Below are 16,298 nucleotides of genomic sequence, written 5' to 3' on the forward strand. Positions count from 1 at the left end.
TTAAATTACCGTAATTTATTCGCTGGTAAAATACGGCGGTAAAATACGGTAAAATACGGTATTTTACCGTATTTTACCAACTTGAATATAATGAACTTATATAGTGTTCAAACCTTCAAAAGTTCAAACATATAAAGGTGCGTTTATGATTGTCCGTAACTCTTACGGCCTGTTACAGAAAAGTAAAAATTTTTTTACTTTTCTGTAATTTTTCTTTGTTCTTTTCTGTAAAACAAAAAGTTACGGTTACGGACAACGTGAACTACGCCATAAGAATTCTTGTATTTTACTTTTCCATAACAGACCGTAACTTTTATTACGGTTAGTTACAGACAATCATGAACGCACCTTAAAATTATTGTATATTGTGTAATGGGTGGAAATTTCAATAATTTTCTGCTTGAAATTTGAAAACAATATGAAACTATAAAAGGGTTAAAATTAAAAATTACCAGAGTTGGCGCGATTCCAGGAGCTTGAGAATCGGATTCCAAATGGTGTGATTCCACAAAATTTTGAGTCCCGATTCCGCTTATCAGATTCGCCAGATATAGGAATCCGAATCCGAATCGTAATTTTCGATTCCGATTCCTTTCGCGACTCCGATTCAGATTCCACTCACGACTCATCTTAGGATCCTCTCACAACTCCAACCAGATTCCTCTCACGACTCCAGCCAGATTCCCATCACAACTCCTTAAATTTCATAAAAATGAAGCATTGAAGATGAAATGAACATTCTAACAAACATTAGTAAATAAATATAAAGGCTCGCCGGTGTTATTTTTTTGTAGGAGTGGGGGGTGAGGCGTGGGGAGGGGGCAATTCTAAATTTTTCGTACATTATTGTGTAATATGTCGAATAATATGTTTTCGAAATCGTAGAATCCGAATTTGGAGTAATTTTTTTTGTTGGAGTGGAGGGTGAGGCGTGGGGAAAGGGAAAATTTCAAATTTCTCCTACATTATCCTTATCGTGTTATATGTCGAATAATATATTTTCGAGGTCGTAGAATTCGAATCCAGAGTCATTTTTTATGGTGAAGGTGGAAGGTGAGTCGTAGGTTCGCATGGGTGGGGCCCTCTCCCCAAACGGTGATACTTGAATAGCACTCGACCCTAAAAACTAGCTCAAGATTCGAATTCTGCGACCTTGAACACATATCAACCAACATGTTACACAATATTATAGGCAAAATTTGAAATTTCTCCTCTCCTCTTGCCTCGCCTCATACCCCTGCGAAAAAATAACCCCAGATTCGAATTGTACGACCTCAAAAACATATCAATCGACATATTACACATTAATATAGGCAAAATTTGTAATTTACTCTCTCTCCCCTTGACTCACCTCCCACCCCTACAAAAAAAAAATATCTCCAGATTCGAGTTCTATGACCTAGAAAATATATTATTCGACATATAACACGATAATGTAGGAGAAATTTGAAATTTTCCCTTTCCCCACGCCTCACCCCCCACTCCTACAAAAAAAATTACTCCAAATTCGGATTCTACGATTTCGAAAACATATTATTCGACATATTACACAATAATGTAGGAAAAATTCAAAATTTTCCCTCTCCCCACGCCTCACTCCCTACTCCTACAAAAAAAATAACTGCAGATTCAGATTCTACGACCTTGAAAACATATCAATCGACATATTACACAATAATGTACGAAAAATTTAGAATTGCCCCCTCCCCATGCCTCACCCCCCACTCCTACAAAAAAAATAACTCCAGATTTGGATTCTACGACCTCGAAAACATGTTATTCGACATATTGCGCATCGATCAGGGTCGAATCCTAATAATACCAATTAATTTGTAGATTTTCTGACTTACCCCAAAGTGGGGTAAGTCAGAACAAGTTACATTTTATTCGATTGTGCGAAAGCTACTGCGACAATCGCGCTGAAATTTTCACCATAGGTTAAGAACCCTTATGGGAACCTACATACCAAATTTCAGCCATATTGGTTCATTAGTACGAGAGTAACAGCTGATCAAAGTTGAAATTGTGAAAAAACGTTCTGACTTCCCCCGGTGCACCTTATGTAAAATTTTCAACTCACCATGTTATTAGTAAAACAATGATAAATTCTAAATTCATCATTCAGATTCACTTTCACAACCACTTTTCAGCGCCAACCGGCAAAAATTAGATAAAAGAATATTTATGAAAATTACACTTTTTTGTATTTGTGCTTTTCAATTGAATTTGGGTGATTTCGTTCATTGTGAGAGTCTAGAGAATCGTAATGATGAGGAGTCGTGAGAATCGTAATGACTAATGAGGAGTCGCGAGAATTGTAATATCGGAGTCGAGAGAATCGAAATATCGGAGTCGCGAGAATCAAATTACCGGAATCGCGAATCATATTACATTTGCGATTCCTGCTTGAAAAGAGTCAGATTTCACATTTTTCGATTCATCTGTCAGGTGAATCGAAAATGGAATCCGATTCCGGAATCGGATTCATGCGATTCTCACGACTCCTTAAAAAAATCGGAATCGCGCCATCTCTGAAAATTACATTAACAACACTTGAAATTGAAAAACATTGAAGTTACTGAAAATTACTAAAAAGTAAAAAGTGATGAAAGATGGCCAATGGGGAAAAATTAATTGTATAACCAATAACCATGCATGGATTAAAATTAAAATTTAAAATCATTCAACATTGTCAAAAAATAAAAAATTGACCAATTTGGTTATTTTAATGATTGAAATAACCAAAATTTAATGATTTTGAAGTACATTTTAATGACATTTCAACATGTTTTCACGATTTGATGCAATTTTTTCTAATTTTTGACCAATTGTGAATAATTTTCTGGCAATTGTTTGGTAATTTTCAAGATATTTTCCTGTTTATATGTAGCATGTATCAATTATCTTTAGCATTGATGCAAATTAATTGTGAATTTTGATGCCAATCATCTTCAGCTGTTGATTCATCCTTTCAACTTTCAAATAATGTGGCAAAAAAATGCTTTTTGGTAATTTACGGTAAAATACGGTAATAAACTTTTGGTAAAATACCGTAAAATACGGTAAAATACCGCCGTAATTTACCGACATAAATTACCTTACAACCCTGAGCCGAAGTAATAGAGGTACTAGATCGGGAGCATCGGGAATTTTCATGCGCGCGCAGGAATCCCACCCACCCTCGCACCTTCCAATCACGGTGAACCACGGAGCGACGAACACCCTCCTACGTTCCAACAACCGCTACGCTCGTTGCAACGAAATCTCGCGCATGCTCAGAGCCCATGTCCCGATCTAGTACCTCTATTGCTTTGGCTTCACGATTCCCATTCAACAACAATAGGAGATAGCAGTCCATGTATATATAAGGCTTTTGACGTATTGCGGGTTGCATATCGGTTTGCCTGAACTTTATCGGTTTGGTGGGCATTCTTATCAGTGAGTATCAAAATTTCATATTTTGAGCAATTTTCACGAGGTGTTTTTGAAATGTATAGCTTTTATTTAGTTTTTCCTTCAATTTTAAACACTGTTAAACCCTGTAATGGAAAAAGATCCTCTCTTCGTCGAGTTTTAAAGAAGTTGATAAAATGTCTTTGAACCTCGACAAAGAGCGGATCTTTTTCCATCACAGGATTTAACAGTGTTTAAAACTGGAGGAAAAACTAAATAAAAGCTATAAATTTCAAAAACACCTTGTGAAAATTGCTCAAAATATGAAATTTTGATACTCACTGATAAGAATGCCCACCAAACCGATAAAGTTCAGGCGAACCGATATGCAACCCGCAATACGTCAAAAGCCTTATAGTCAAAGAAGTCATGAATTTTTATTTTTTGTACAGCAGATGGCAGCACTGATTGAAACCAATACCTACTTATTTACCTACTTACTTGAAGTCCAAAGTTTATTTTGAAAAAGTTGGTGATAATTTTGCGTAATCAGTCGCAAATTTTTTTCTTTTTTGTAACTAGAGTAATTTATAATTGATATTTCATCGCAATTTTGCTTGAAAATCATTCAAATAGAGTAAGCAATGTATCCGTACTGATGACAAGTTTCGTAACGTTTTCGTGACAACATAATCATCTTCAAACTGCCAACATGATGTAAGTATGCGTAACATTTTTAACACTCTTCAACGTAATATAAACCTTCAAATTTGTAAATTTCTTCATTATATTTTACTTCTAGGCGGGCAAGTTCATCTCATGCTCATGTTTCTCGTCATCATTACGGTTCCGATCATTCCGAAAGTGACAGAAGCGATAGAAGACATCGTGAACGGGAACGCCAAAGAGAACGAGATCAAGATAGAGAAAGAGAACGGGATCGGTATCGAGAAAGAGAACGGGATCGCGATCGAGATCGAGAAAGAGAACGGGATCGAGATCGAGAAAGAGAACGAGATCGAGAAAGAGAAAGAGAACGAGATCGAGAAAGAGAACAGGATCGAGACAGGAATCGGGATCGGGAACGCGATCGTGACAGATCTGCGCACAAGAAACACAAAAAACACGAAGTCGAATCACCAGTCAGAAATAAAAAATCGAAAAAACACAAAGATCACCGCAAAAGTAAACATAAAAGGTAAAATATCTCAATAAATCAAATAAATTCAAACTCATGTTTTCTAGTTTCTAAAAACTGTTTGTTTTTAGGCGAGATTCATCCTCATCTTCATCTTCTTCATCATCGTCGTCCAAGTCATCTAGTTCTTCCGCATCGTCGAGTAAATCCGACACAGAAGTAAAACTACTAAAACGTTTGGCCGAAAAACGTAAAGAAATAATGGAACAGAAACGCAAACAAAAAGAGGTAATGAAAGCTACCGAAACAGCGGAAGAAAAACGTCGTCGAAGATTACTCAAGAAGGAAGCCAAAGAACGTAAACGAAAAGAGTTAATGGGCTGGGATAACGACTACTTGCATTATACCAATAATGATAATCCTTTCGGCGATAATAATTTACTATCGACGTTCGTCTGGGATAAGAAATTATCCAAAGATGGCCTGGAAGGTCTAACTAGAGAAGAGCTACAGATGAAAAGTAGACAGCAAATGGAAGAAAGTAAACGCGAATTGGAAAAAGTACGTGTAATCGAGCATATATTTCAATATTACGATTAAATTAGCTAATTTTAACGTCATTTGTCATCTGTAGGTTAAAAAGAGGAGATTAGAACGTGAATTAGAACGCCAGAAAAAAGACGAAGAGTTGTCACTGTTGCAACGTTCCAAAGAAGCTGCTCAGTTCGAAGAATGGGAACGTCAAGAAGATCAGTTTCATTTACAACAAGCTCGGTTACGGTCTCAGATACGAATACAAGATGGCAGAGGTAACAATAATCAATTTATTTTACTCTTCAATCACATCGCTAATTTTATGTTCGTTTCAACTAAAAGATTATATTTACTGTTTCAGCCAAACCTATCGATTTATTAGCCAAATATATAAGCTCCGAAGAAGATGTAGACGCGATACTTACGGAATTAATGCACGAACCGTACACTTACCTAAATGGTTTATCCATTCAAGATTTAGAAGATCTCATCGAAGATATTAAAGTTTACATGGAGTTGGAAAAAGGAAAAAATCTAGATTACTGGAACGATATTACCATCTTGGTGAACGACGAACTGCATAAATTGAGAAAATTAGAAAAACAATCGGATTTTGAAGGTTAGTCGACAGTTCTTTATATTAAAATTTCGAATCTACGAACGAAATGTTAACGTTGTATTCTGTTTTAATAGTACTTCGAAGAGAAGGCATCAGCCAATCTGTTGTAACCGATGTTAAGAAAATATTCCATGGTAAAACTGTCAAAGAATTGGAATCACTGCAGAGACAAATAGAAGCCAAGATCCACAGTGGAGAAGAAGGTATCGATATCGGCTACTGGGAATCTTTATTATCAGAACTAAAAGGTAAGCACATTCGAGTACAGTTTCTCATCAATCAGTTCGTATTTTTCTATGAAAGGAAGAGAAAGACATTTGAATTGAGATATATAAACACTTGCCAACGTAATATTAATTCGATAAAAATTATCTTTCCATAGCTTACATGGCTAGAGGCAGACTGAGAGATCGACATCAAGAAAACTTGAAGAAAAAATTAGAAATACTGAAAGCCGAACAAGGTGTCCAAAAACCCGAACCCGATGAAACTGCTGTGAAAGCCGAACCTGGAGACGATACCGAAAATAAATCCGACCACGAAACACAAAACGAAGACGATCAAGAGTAAGTTCATTTCTAATCTACTTTCATCCCAATTTAAAAGTCAATATTTTCTGATCAATATCATTTTGAATTTTCATCAGATCCGACGAACAAGAAGAACCTTCGGAATACAGCGAAGATTACAATACTGGCATGTACAGTCCTCAATTCGTGAGCGTAGATAGTCTAGAACCAGGAACCATAATCGTATCCGAAGAAGACGACCTCAATAGATTGAAATTCATGCGATCGCAAGTTCAAAACAGCGGATCTCGTGTCGAAGTGAGTATTTCTCGAACCAATTCCTGCGGTTTAAAAATCTCACAGATGGGATTAATTAATTCGATCCGTTTTCAGAGTGTCATTTCCAAAGAAGAAGTAGCTCTGCAGCGTGAAGCTCGTAAAGGTATGACTGACGATGAATGCGAGTTCTCGGTCGAATCCACTCTCGAAAACCAAGTGTTTCTTTGGTCCGATAAATATCGACCTAGAAAACCTAGATATTTCAATAGGTACGTAAATTTTTATCCGAATTCTATCATTTTTTCCTTGTGTGCAATCCAGCTGGCAAAAAATGCTCTAGAAAGCGAATTTGGCTCGCATTTTTGATGAATTTTGATGTTGAAGCCCAAAAATTAGGGACATGATTTTTTAGATTTTTAAAGAAGCTTGATCGAATCTATCACAATGGGTTAAAATTTCGCATAAAAATCAAATATTTCCTCAAAAAATTTTTTTGAACATTTTTGGTGAAATTTGAGCTTAAAATTGGGTCATGATTTTTGGGACTTGAGAAAAGAAATGTAATGCGACCTATCAAAATAGGTTAAAATTTTATGAGAAAATCAAATATCTTACACAAAAAAAATTTTGAGCATTTCCCATAAATTTTGACTTTTGAGCCCAAAATTGGGTCATGATTTTTGGGACTTGAGAAAAGAAATGTAATGCGAACTATCAAAATAGGTTAAAATTTTATAAGAAAATCAAATATTTCACACAAAAAATTTTTTGAGCATTTCCCATGAATTTTGACTTTTGAGCCCAAAATTGGGTCATGATTTTTGGGACTTGAGAAAAGAAATGTGATGCGACCTATCAAAATAGGTTAAAATTTTATCAGAAAATCAAATATTTCACACAAAAAATTTTTTGAGCATTTCCCGTGAATTTTGACTTTTGAGCCCAAAATTGGGTCATGATTTTTGGGACTTGAGAAAAGAAATGTAATGCGACCTATCAAAATAGGTTAAAATTTTATGAGAAAATCAAATATTTCACACAAAAAATTTTTTGAGCATTTCCCATGAATTTTGACTTTTGAGCCCAAAATTGGGTCATGATTTTTGGGACTTGAGAAAAGAAATGTAATGCGACCTATCAAAATAGGTTAAAATTTTATGAGAAAATCAAATATTTCACACAAAAATTTTTTTGAGCATTTCCCATGAATTTTGACTTTTGAGGTCAAAATTAGGGTCATGATTTTCGAGATTTTTGAAAAAGCGTGATTCGACCTACCGAAATGGGTTGAAATTTTGCAAGAAAATCAAATTTTTTCATCAAATTCGATTTCTAGTGCACTTTTTAGGATTTAGACTGCGGACTTTTCGTCGAACTTGTGATAATCTATTTTATTTTTCCTCAATTCAGGGTCCATACTGGTTTCGAATGGAATAAATATAATCAAACTCACTACGATATGGATAATCCACCTCCAAAGATCGTCCAAGGTTACAAGTTCAATATATTTTATCCTGACTTGATTGATAAAAGTTCAACGCCCGAATATCACTTGGTACGATTTTTTTTATCCAATATATTACTACACTTTAATCATTATTTTCGATAATTTGTAGCACCGTTACTAAAATTCACCTATTATTACAGACTGCTTGTCCCGATAACCCTGATTTCGCTATTCTACGATTCAAGGCCGGACCACCTTACGAAGATATCGCATTCAAAGTCGTCCACAGAGAATGGGAATACTCCTACAAGAAAGGATTCCGATGCCAATTCCAAAACAACATATTTCAATTATGGTTCCATTTCAAAAGATACAGATACAGAAGATAGTACTGTTTACTTTGTTTTTGTCATCGTGAGTTTTGTAATTTAATCTATCGCCTGTTTTTATATTAAAAGCAATAAGATAAATCGAGCGTTTATTTCGTACGTACTCGTTGAATCGCGAATTTTTTTTTTTTTACAGTTACGTAGAGCTAAAAATACGCGAATTAGAATTATTTCGAGATAACTAATAAAATAAAATGTCAACTACACGACGTAGCCTATTTTTAACCTACGCCGATTCGAATAAGGAAAAAAAAACACCGAGCGAAATAATCCGTTCGAATATAAATAAGTATAAATACAGCAGCATTTGCACAACTCGACCGACCGGGTCAGTCGAATAAAAAACGCATTAAGCTAAGCACCCTAATGGAGATGAATTCAAAACCATCGTGTTCATTCTACAAAAGCATGTAAACATTTTGATTATCACGACTCGAATCACTCGACTTTTCCATCCCATTGCAAAGTGAACTCTACCGAGGCTTTTTTCCCTCATCGCTTATCTCTGCAGCGTACTTCGTGTACCTCGAATGACTGCATACGAAATTTAATCGTCGTGTTTGGCTAATTCGGAATCCACCGAATGCGATTTTCAACTAGTTTATGTACAGTTTTGATCTCATCGTCGTAGATCAATCGATGTAGAGAGTTATCAAGTTTTTAACATCTTCGATTCGCCATCGGTAATCATCTCCACTTATGTAGGTACTCGTAATATTGATCTAATAAAAATAACACTAAAAATAAACACGACACCTATTGGCTTTTGTTGGTTTGACAGGTAACTTCATCGTTAGGTTTTTTTTTTATCGTGTGTTTACATCGAGAGCGATGAGAATTTTTTCGTTGAATAATTCAACGCGATTCATAAAAGGAATTTCGTCTACGTATAAAAATACTATAATAATGAATGTGACAACGACAACGTTGTCTGCAACGTTCATCTTCACTCATTCTCGTAAGTCGCGAGTATTTCGGTGTGACGTTGTTACAAATTCGACGATATTGAAATATGAATTGCTAATGGCTGGCGAAAAAATTCAACCTTTAATCGTATTCCATGCACAATTAACGCCTCGTAATATTAATTAAACCAATTGTCAATTAGTTTGACTAGGTAGGTATAGGTACTTTAGACGATTCTTCATTGAAAAACATTCTGATTCAAATGATTTCAAACGTTCTACAAGTTTTCTCTCTCTCAAAAAAATACGAATCTGGAACGTCGAATAAAATATTAATCAACCTGCGAGTATACGACGTAGTCATTCATACTTTCGTATAAACGTGACTTGAATGACTCTACGACAAAGACGACGACTGCTAAACCGCACACGGAAAGCGAAAATGGTACCGCGAAAAACATTGTAAAGTGGCATTTTACTCTCGTTAGTATAATTTGAATAATTAAAAAGTTAACTTATTCGATAATTAGAATATTTTAAATGAAAAAAATAATTCGTTGTTCGACACGTCGACAACGACGATAAATAAGTTGTACAGTAGCAATAATGTTGATCTTATTGGTGAGATTTTTAATTAACGAAAAAAAAACCACTCGAATTCGTAATTAACATTTTGCTAATAAGTTTTTCCTCAGAATCCGGGCTCATTACAGGCATTTATTTTTTTTTATCTAATTTTCGTGTTCGGGTTGCTGATGCTGCATTGTTCGTCGATATGTTAGATGCAATTGAATATCGATACGATTCCCCTTTATTAACGCATTCGAAAAGATGACGGTGATTGAATTCCATTGTTGATGATAAATTGATAATAAATTATGTTTAAATTAGTCGTAAGTATACAGGGTGATACGGATAACGTGAGAAGTATTCTAAGAGTTGCCAAAATGGACAATTTTGAGGTGATATTCCCATCTTTTCAAGATTGGTGAGCTGATACCAGGGGGTCAAAATCTACTATGGGCTTGAATTTCGCATTTTTAGATCTGTTTGGATCCCATTGACGAGTAGATTTCGTAGTTTTAAAATTTCACTTCTCATATCGAGGTTCGAGGATCACCCTGTATAAATAGTAGGTATTTTTTTATGCTGAAATGCATCATTCTCGAATAAAAAATTGAAATCATTTATCGCCACAAAGACACATCGAACGCCCATTTCTTCTTGTTTTTATACGTTCGTTTTATTTACTTAATTAGAAATTCATTAACGACAACGAGTGCGAAAACGACGATAATATTTAATTTAATTACCTACCGGTTGTGCAGTATCCGCGACATGTGCAGCCGAGTAATTTTTCAATTTTGTAAACAACGAGAGACTGATATTCATTAGTTATCGAATAATCTTATTACATTATGCTTGAGAAAAATTACCTACCTGATTACTGCAGCTTCCCCTCTTTGCTCGTCTTTGTTGAAATATCAGACGAATAAAACGTGAATGAAGGTTGAACAGGTGCAGATGCAGGAAAATCTCTGAACTATACAGGGGCAGGTCGTATTTAACCTATAACAGATACGGGATAATGTTATAGCAGACTGGAAATGAAATAAGTTGGTACCTATCTCTAAAAATGTTATTTTGCGGAATAGGATTAGTCTAGAAACAAAATGAGGGAAAGAGAATAGACTTTGATCAACAAATTCGCATAATTTATGACGTGAAACTGGTTTTCAGGCTTTTTAGCACCCCCCCCCCCTCTCTTCCGAAAAAACTTACGCGAAGGAGAAATTTTGTACTGTAGTAAGTGGGTATTTTGAATTCGAATTTTTGAACTTCTTTTTCGGTTATTTTTATGCCCTTCTGACAGTTTTTATTATGTACCTACGTTCGTTGTTTCATCACTTAATCATACTCGATTTTCAAAAATTCAAACAATTTATGCAAGAATTTTATTTTTATGCAATTGGAACAAATTTCATGGTTTTTTATTGAGTTTAACCCATTTTTTTTTTTAGAGGAAGGGATGTTCATGTTCATGTAATTTTAAACATATTTACCTACCGTTGTTTTTCACCAATTTTTTTTTCACTTTTAGCTTAAAATTTCAACACTTTTTGTTAATTTTAACAAATCTTAACACAATTCAAGAGTATTTTAAACAATTTTCGATGAGTTGAATCAAAAATTAAAAATTCGTCAGCTTTTGATAATTTTTATTGAATTTAATATTTTTTTAGCATTTCAATGTCATTTTCAACATGTTTTCAAATGTTTAAAATGCAAAATTTCAATCAATTTTGAAAAATTTTACTCGAATTTCATCAAATTGTTCCAATGCTTTGCATGTGTTTTGGTCATTCTCATTTCTAACACATTTGAACAATATTTTGAAAATTTTTTATTATATTTGGAACTTTGGTCAAATGTCATCAGTTTTCAATTATTTTTAAAACATTTTTAAAGTCATTTTTAACATGTTTTCACAATGTTTTATGGAAATTTTGCTAAATTTTGTTGAATTTTTCTGAAATTTTACCAGTTTTTGATAACTATAGATGATTTTGATGCTTTTTGAGTGTTCTAATGTAACTTTAAACAAATTTTAACAACGTTTTGCGCAATTTTCACAAAGTTTCACCAGTTTTTCGTCATTTTACACGATTTTTGTGATTTTACAGCATATTTTTGTTACTTTTAAAATGTTTTAATAATGTTCAATCAGGTTTCATGCAATTTTTGTCAAATTTTTGATACTTTTTGATGGTTTAAAATGCATTTTCATTGAGTATTTTCATGTTTTAATTGAATTTTCGTGGATTTTAAACTATGTTTTGTGTAATTTTTCTTACAATTTATATAAATTTTACAATTTCGTGATTTGATAATACGAGATAAAGTAATTATTGGGGCACAGAATCTCCAAAAACCTAACAAACGATGTGTCATACGACATCTTACCTGTCATTTTCAGCTCCAGTCGAAATTTCTCTCCCCCCTCCCGCCCACCCTTCCAACAAAAAAGTCGTACCGGAGGTTCATTTCCAGCAAAGTTGTCAAAAAAATCGATTTATCCAAGAATTTTTTATTTTGCTGCCAGAATTCTTCTTCTACTTAATCTCTTTTCCAAGAAAACCCGTTCCTGGGCCTCCAAGCTAATTTGGTTAATGTGAAATACTAAGAAAAATAAAATAAAATCAATGATGGTAAATTATTTTGAAAATTCTCCATATTTGTGTCAACATTTTTCAAAATGAAACTTTTTGAGACAACATTGTCACGAAAAAAAAATGAAAATTTTCAATTTCTCCAACTAAATTCTTCTAAACAACTCTTCGTTCAAAAGAAAATTTCTCTCATGTCAACCAAAAAATGTTGGTCACCTCAAAAGATGGAAAAAATCGAGCAAAGAATGTAAAATTACTAAAATTCACGTCTCTACTAATTTTTGAAAATTATATTTCCGACCAAAACCTTACAGAATAACTCCCTGTTCAAGAAAAGAAGAGAAAAATCTCCCCCACCCTCGGACCACCAACATATTGACTCAAAAGTTATGAGGACAAACAATCGAAAGAATTGAATAAAATTCATTTATCTATCAAATTCCTAGAAAAAAATGACCAATTCAATTTCTGTTTTCATCATTGCTGATTTTTAATTACTGCGTCAGGCTCCTCGGGGGGGGGGGAGTAAAAACTAATGAACGATGAGTGCTTTCTGATAAAAATGGATCAAATTTAAGGATTAGAATGTAAAACCGTAACAATGTTTTCTTTATTGAATTTTCTCATTTTGAAAATTTTTTAAGGTTTTCCGGCACGACTCAATTTAAAGGAAGGGGAAAGGCAATAAAATTTTCAATTTTTTCTCCAAGAACAACTGATAATTTTGAGAAGACGAATGAGTCAATTTTAGCTTGACTACAAAACTTTCCTCATCCGGTGAATTTTCTCTGCATTTTGTTTTCTTTTCCCCTTAAATGCCTGCACTAATTTTGAAATACTTATAGTCCGGCATATGACAATAGGAGTAATTTCACCCCCCTCCCCGCCGATCCTCCGGGACAACTTTTTTCTTAAAGGGGACAATGGGACATCCTAAGGAACATTTTGAAGCAAACTTGCCCAAAAAAAAGTTGGCCTCACTTACAAAATGGTGGCCATTTTGATTGACAGGTCAGCCGAAATTGCAGATTTTGCTTTTCAACATAGGACTTGCACGAAATATGTATTTCAAACCTTACATAGGTAGATCGAAAGATCATGCAAAAATTTGTCACCTGTCAAAATTTCAAGTGCTAAAGTGCGTTTTTCGATTTTTGGTGAATTTTTGAAAATCCAATTTAGGCCAAAAATGAAGGGAAAAATCAAAATTTTACCAAATTGACCAAGAAAGCTGAAATTTGGTGTATACCCTATTTTCGACATGACAAATCGATTGGAAACGGTTTCAACCCGTTTTGAGCGGTTGTGGAGCCTCCAGCAGATTTTTGAAACTCGAAATTCCCCCAAAATTCCATCAAATTGGAGTTGTAAAGCTGAAATTTATTCTAAAAACTAATTTCAATACGCTAATACGAAGGTAAGGGCGCCCAATATGGACCACATTTTTGTTTTTGAATACTGTGACCGCTGTAATTGAGCTGAAAATTTCGTTGATAGCTTAAAATGTACCTACATCTGTCTACTACCATATACCAAATACGTAAAAGTTTTCAGAAATTTTAAGTGGGTCAAAAAAATTGTTTTCTGAAAAGTGTCAAAAATCGAAAATTAAATTTTGGGTTCTTAATATGGATTACTTTGAAAATTTATTTTAAAAAAGGCTACAATGTTGTAAAAAATACGTTCAATTGCTGAAATTCCATTAGAATATGTTTAATTAAGTCAATAAGAGTAAATTCCAAGTGGCTCAAAATAATTTTTTTCGTGAAAAGAGTCAAAATTTGAAAAGTAAATTTTGGGTCCTTAATATGGACTACTTACTTTAACTTGAAATTGTCAAATCCATAGCAAATCTACAGGTAGTCCATATTAGGCTACCCTATAACTTTGAACTTTGAAAAATCATAACTATAAGTACCTTGAATAATTACTAGAATGTCTCGATCGATTCAAAAAACTGTAGCACTTTTCTGTATTAAAAATAAATCACATCATAACGTTTCCCCGGAAAATTTTTCAAGAATCCAGATTTTCGTGAAACGTGAAAAAAATGTTGACCCTATCAATTTCGTTTTTTCCCTCTCAGTTCGCGAATTTTGACTTTAGGGGTTTGATTTTGGTCTCATTGTGTTTTTCTGTGAAAAATACACTAGATAAAGCTTGTTCCCACTAGGTAGTGCTCATAGCCAACGAAATCGGCTGGTGGTCCATATTAAGCAGTGGTCCATATTGGGCTACCTTACCCTTACTGCAGGTGAATTTCAAGTCGTTTTGGAACCTCGAGCAACTTTTTGAAAATTCCTGAAGCTTCCAGCAGATTTTTGAAACTTGAAATTTACCAAAATTTAATCAAACTGAGATGGAGAGTCGAAATTTATTCTGCAAACTAATTTCAATACGCTACAAAGTTTACTGGTGGTGGATTTCAAGTCGTTTTGGAGCCTCCAGCGACTTTTTGATAGGTTCTATGGCGTTTTTTTGGAAAATTGTAATTTCCTAAAAGTAGCTGGAAGCTTCAAAACCATTTGAAACCACCATGTAGTCTGCGAAGTAAATTTCAGCTTCCAACTCCATTTGATAAATTAATGTTGCGGTTGCGGGAATTTCGTTTCAAAAATCAACTGGAGGCTCCAGTAATTTTCAAAAAAGTTGCCGGAGGCTCTAAAATGACTTGAACCCACCTGAAGTCGTCTTCAGAGGGTGTTAAAATTGGAGTGTAGAGTAAATTTCAGCTTTCCATTGTAGAGGTGTGGGGTGTTACCGCACTAGCCACCTGGGTGGTTAACCTGCTACATGTATCAAAGATGCTACTTGGGATGACGATAGGGGTAGCAAACTCCGATTGGGGAAGAATGTCGGGAAACACTCTTATACTAGGCCAAGGCTGAGGTACAGCTGCTAAGATCGTAGAACGAACGCGACACAAATAAAAGTTGATACCATAGGTACTTTAAGACGCTTTATTACGTGAGTCAGAGACAGCTTCTCTATGATACGCTGCTCTATTCCAATATATACACGACTACACGAAATATACAAGCGAATGAGTAAAGACACGATTACTACAGTATAAAAACAAGTCCCTAAGTTGAGCTTACTCATCTGCATAGCAGGAATTCAGTCTCCACGTTGTGTAGCAAAGCTAACGAAAAACATACTGAAGCTGCTTTCACAGCATCCGTTCGGTGAGGCTTCTACGAACTACACCGCTAGATCGCGCCGCTAATGGAGCTGCGCGATGCTACGTATATGGGCTCACAACTTCCACTTATGGTGGTAGCTGCGGGCGCACGACCTACCGGTACACCATCTCCATTTGATGAAATTTTGTGAAAATTTCAAGTTTCAAAAATCTGCTGGAAGCTTCAGGAATGTTCAAAAAGTTACTGGAGGCTCCAAAACGACTTGAAATTCACCTGCAGTACTTCGTAGCGTATTGAAATTAGTTTTTAGAATAAATTTCAGCTTTACAACTAAGTACAATTTGATGGAATTTTGTGGGAATTTCGAGCTTCAAAAATCTGCTGGAGGCTCCAGAACCGCTCAAAACGGGTTATAACCGTTTCCAATCGTTGTGGCATGTCGAAAATAGGGTATTCTAGTGTATTTTTCACAGAAAAACACAATGAGACCAAAATCAAACCCCTAAAGTCAAAATTCGCGAACTGAGAGGGAAAAAACGAAATTGATAGGGTCAACATTTTTTTCACGTTTCACGAAAATCTGGATTCTTGAAAAATTTTCCGGGGAAACGTTATGATGTGATTTATTTTTAATACAGAAAAGTGCTACAGTTTTTTGAATCGATCGAGACATTCTAGTAATTATTCAAGGTACTTATAGTTATGATTTTTCAAAGTTCAAAGTTATAGGGTAGCCTAATATGGACTACCTGTAGATTTGCTATGGATTTGA

At 34.7% G+C, this 16,298-nt stretch overlaps 1 protein-coding gene across 1 annotated transcript; it reads left to right on the forward strand.

Annotated features, from left to right (window-relative positions):
• Positions 1–3,826: 3,826 nt before the first annotated feature.
• cactin (cactin, spliceosome C complex subunit) lies at positions 3,827–8,517 on the forward strand. The gene is made up of 11 exons (XM_065353315.1): positions 3,827–4,110; positions 4,196–4,591; positions 4,663–5,092; positions 5,166–5,340; positions 5,427–5,684; positions 5,759–5,932; positions 6,067–6,250; positions 6,331–6,511; positions 6,587–6,741; positions 7,883–8,027; positions 8,120–8,517. Exons 1-11 carry the CDS (start codon positions 4,106–4,108, stop codon positions 8,306–8,308), a joined length of 2,292 nt encoding a protein of 763 aa, XP_065209387.1. The 5' UTR covers positions 3,827–4,105; the 3' UTR covers positions 8,309–8,517.
• Positions 8,518–16,298: the final 7,781 nt, after the last annotated feature.

The sequence above is a fragment of the Planococcus citri genome, chromosome 2, assembly GCF_950023065.1.
Source record: "Planococcus citri chromosome 2, ihPlaCitr1.1, whole genome shotgun sequence".
NCBI lineage: Eukaryota > Metazoa > Arthropoda > Insecta > Hemiptera > Pseudococcidae > Planococcus > Planococcus citri.

Coding starts and splice junctions, on each gene's coding strand:
- cactin (XM_065353315.1), top strand. Junction 5,685..5,758: donor AAAACAATCGGATTTTGAAG/GTTAGTCGACAG, acceptor CTGTTTTAATAG/TACTTCGAAGAGAAGGCATC. Junction 5,933..6,066: donor TTTATTATCAGAACTAAAAG/GTAAGCACATTC, acceptor ATCTTTCCATAG/CTTACATGGCTAGAGGCAGA.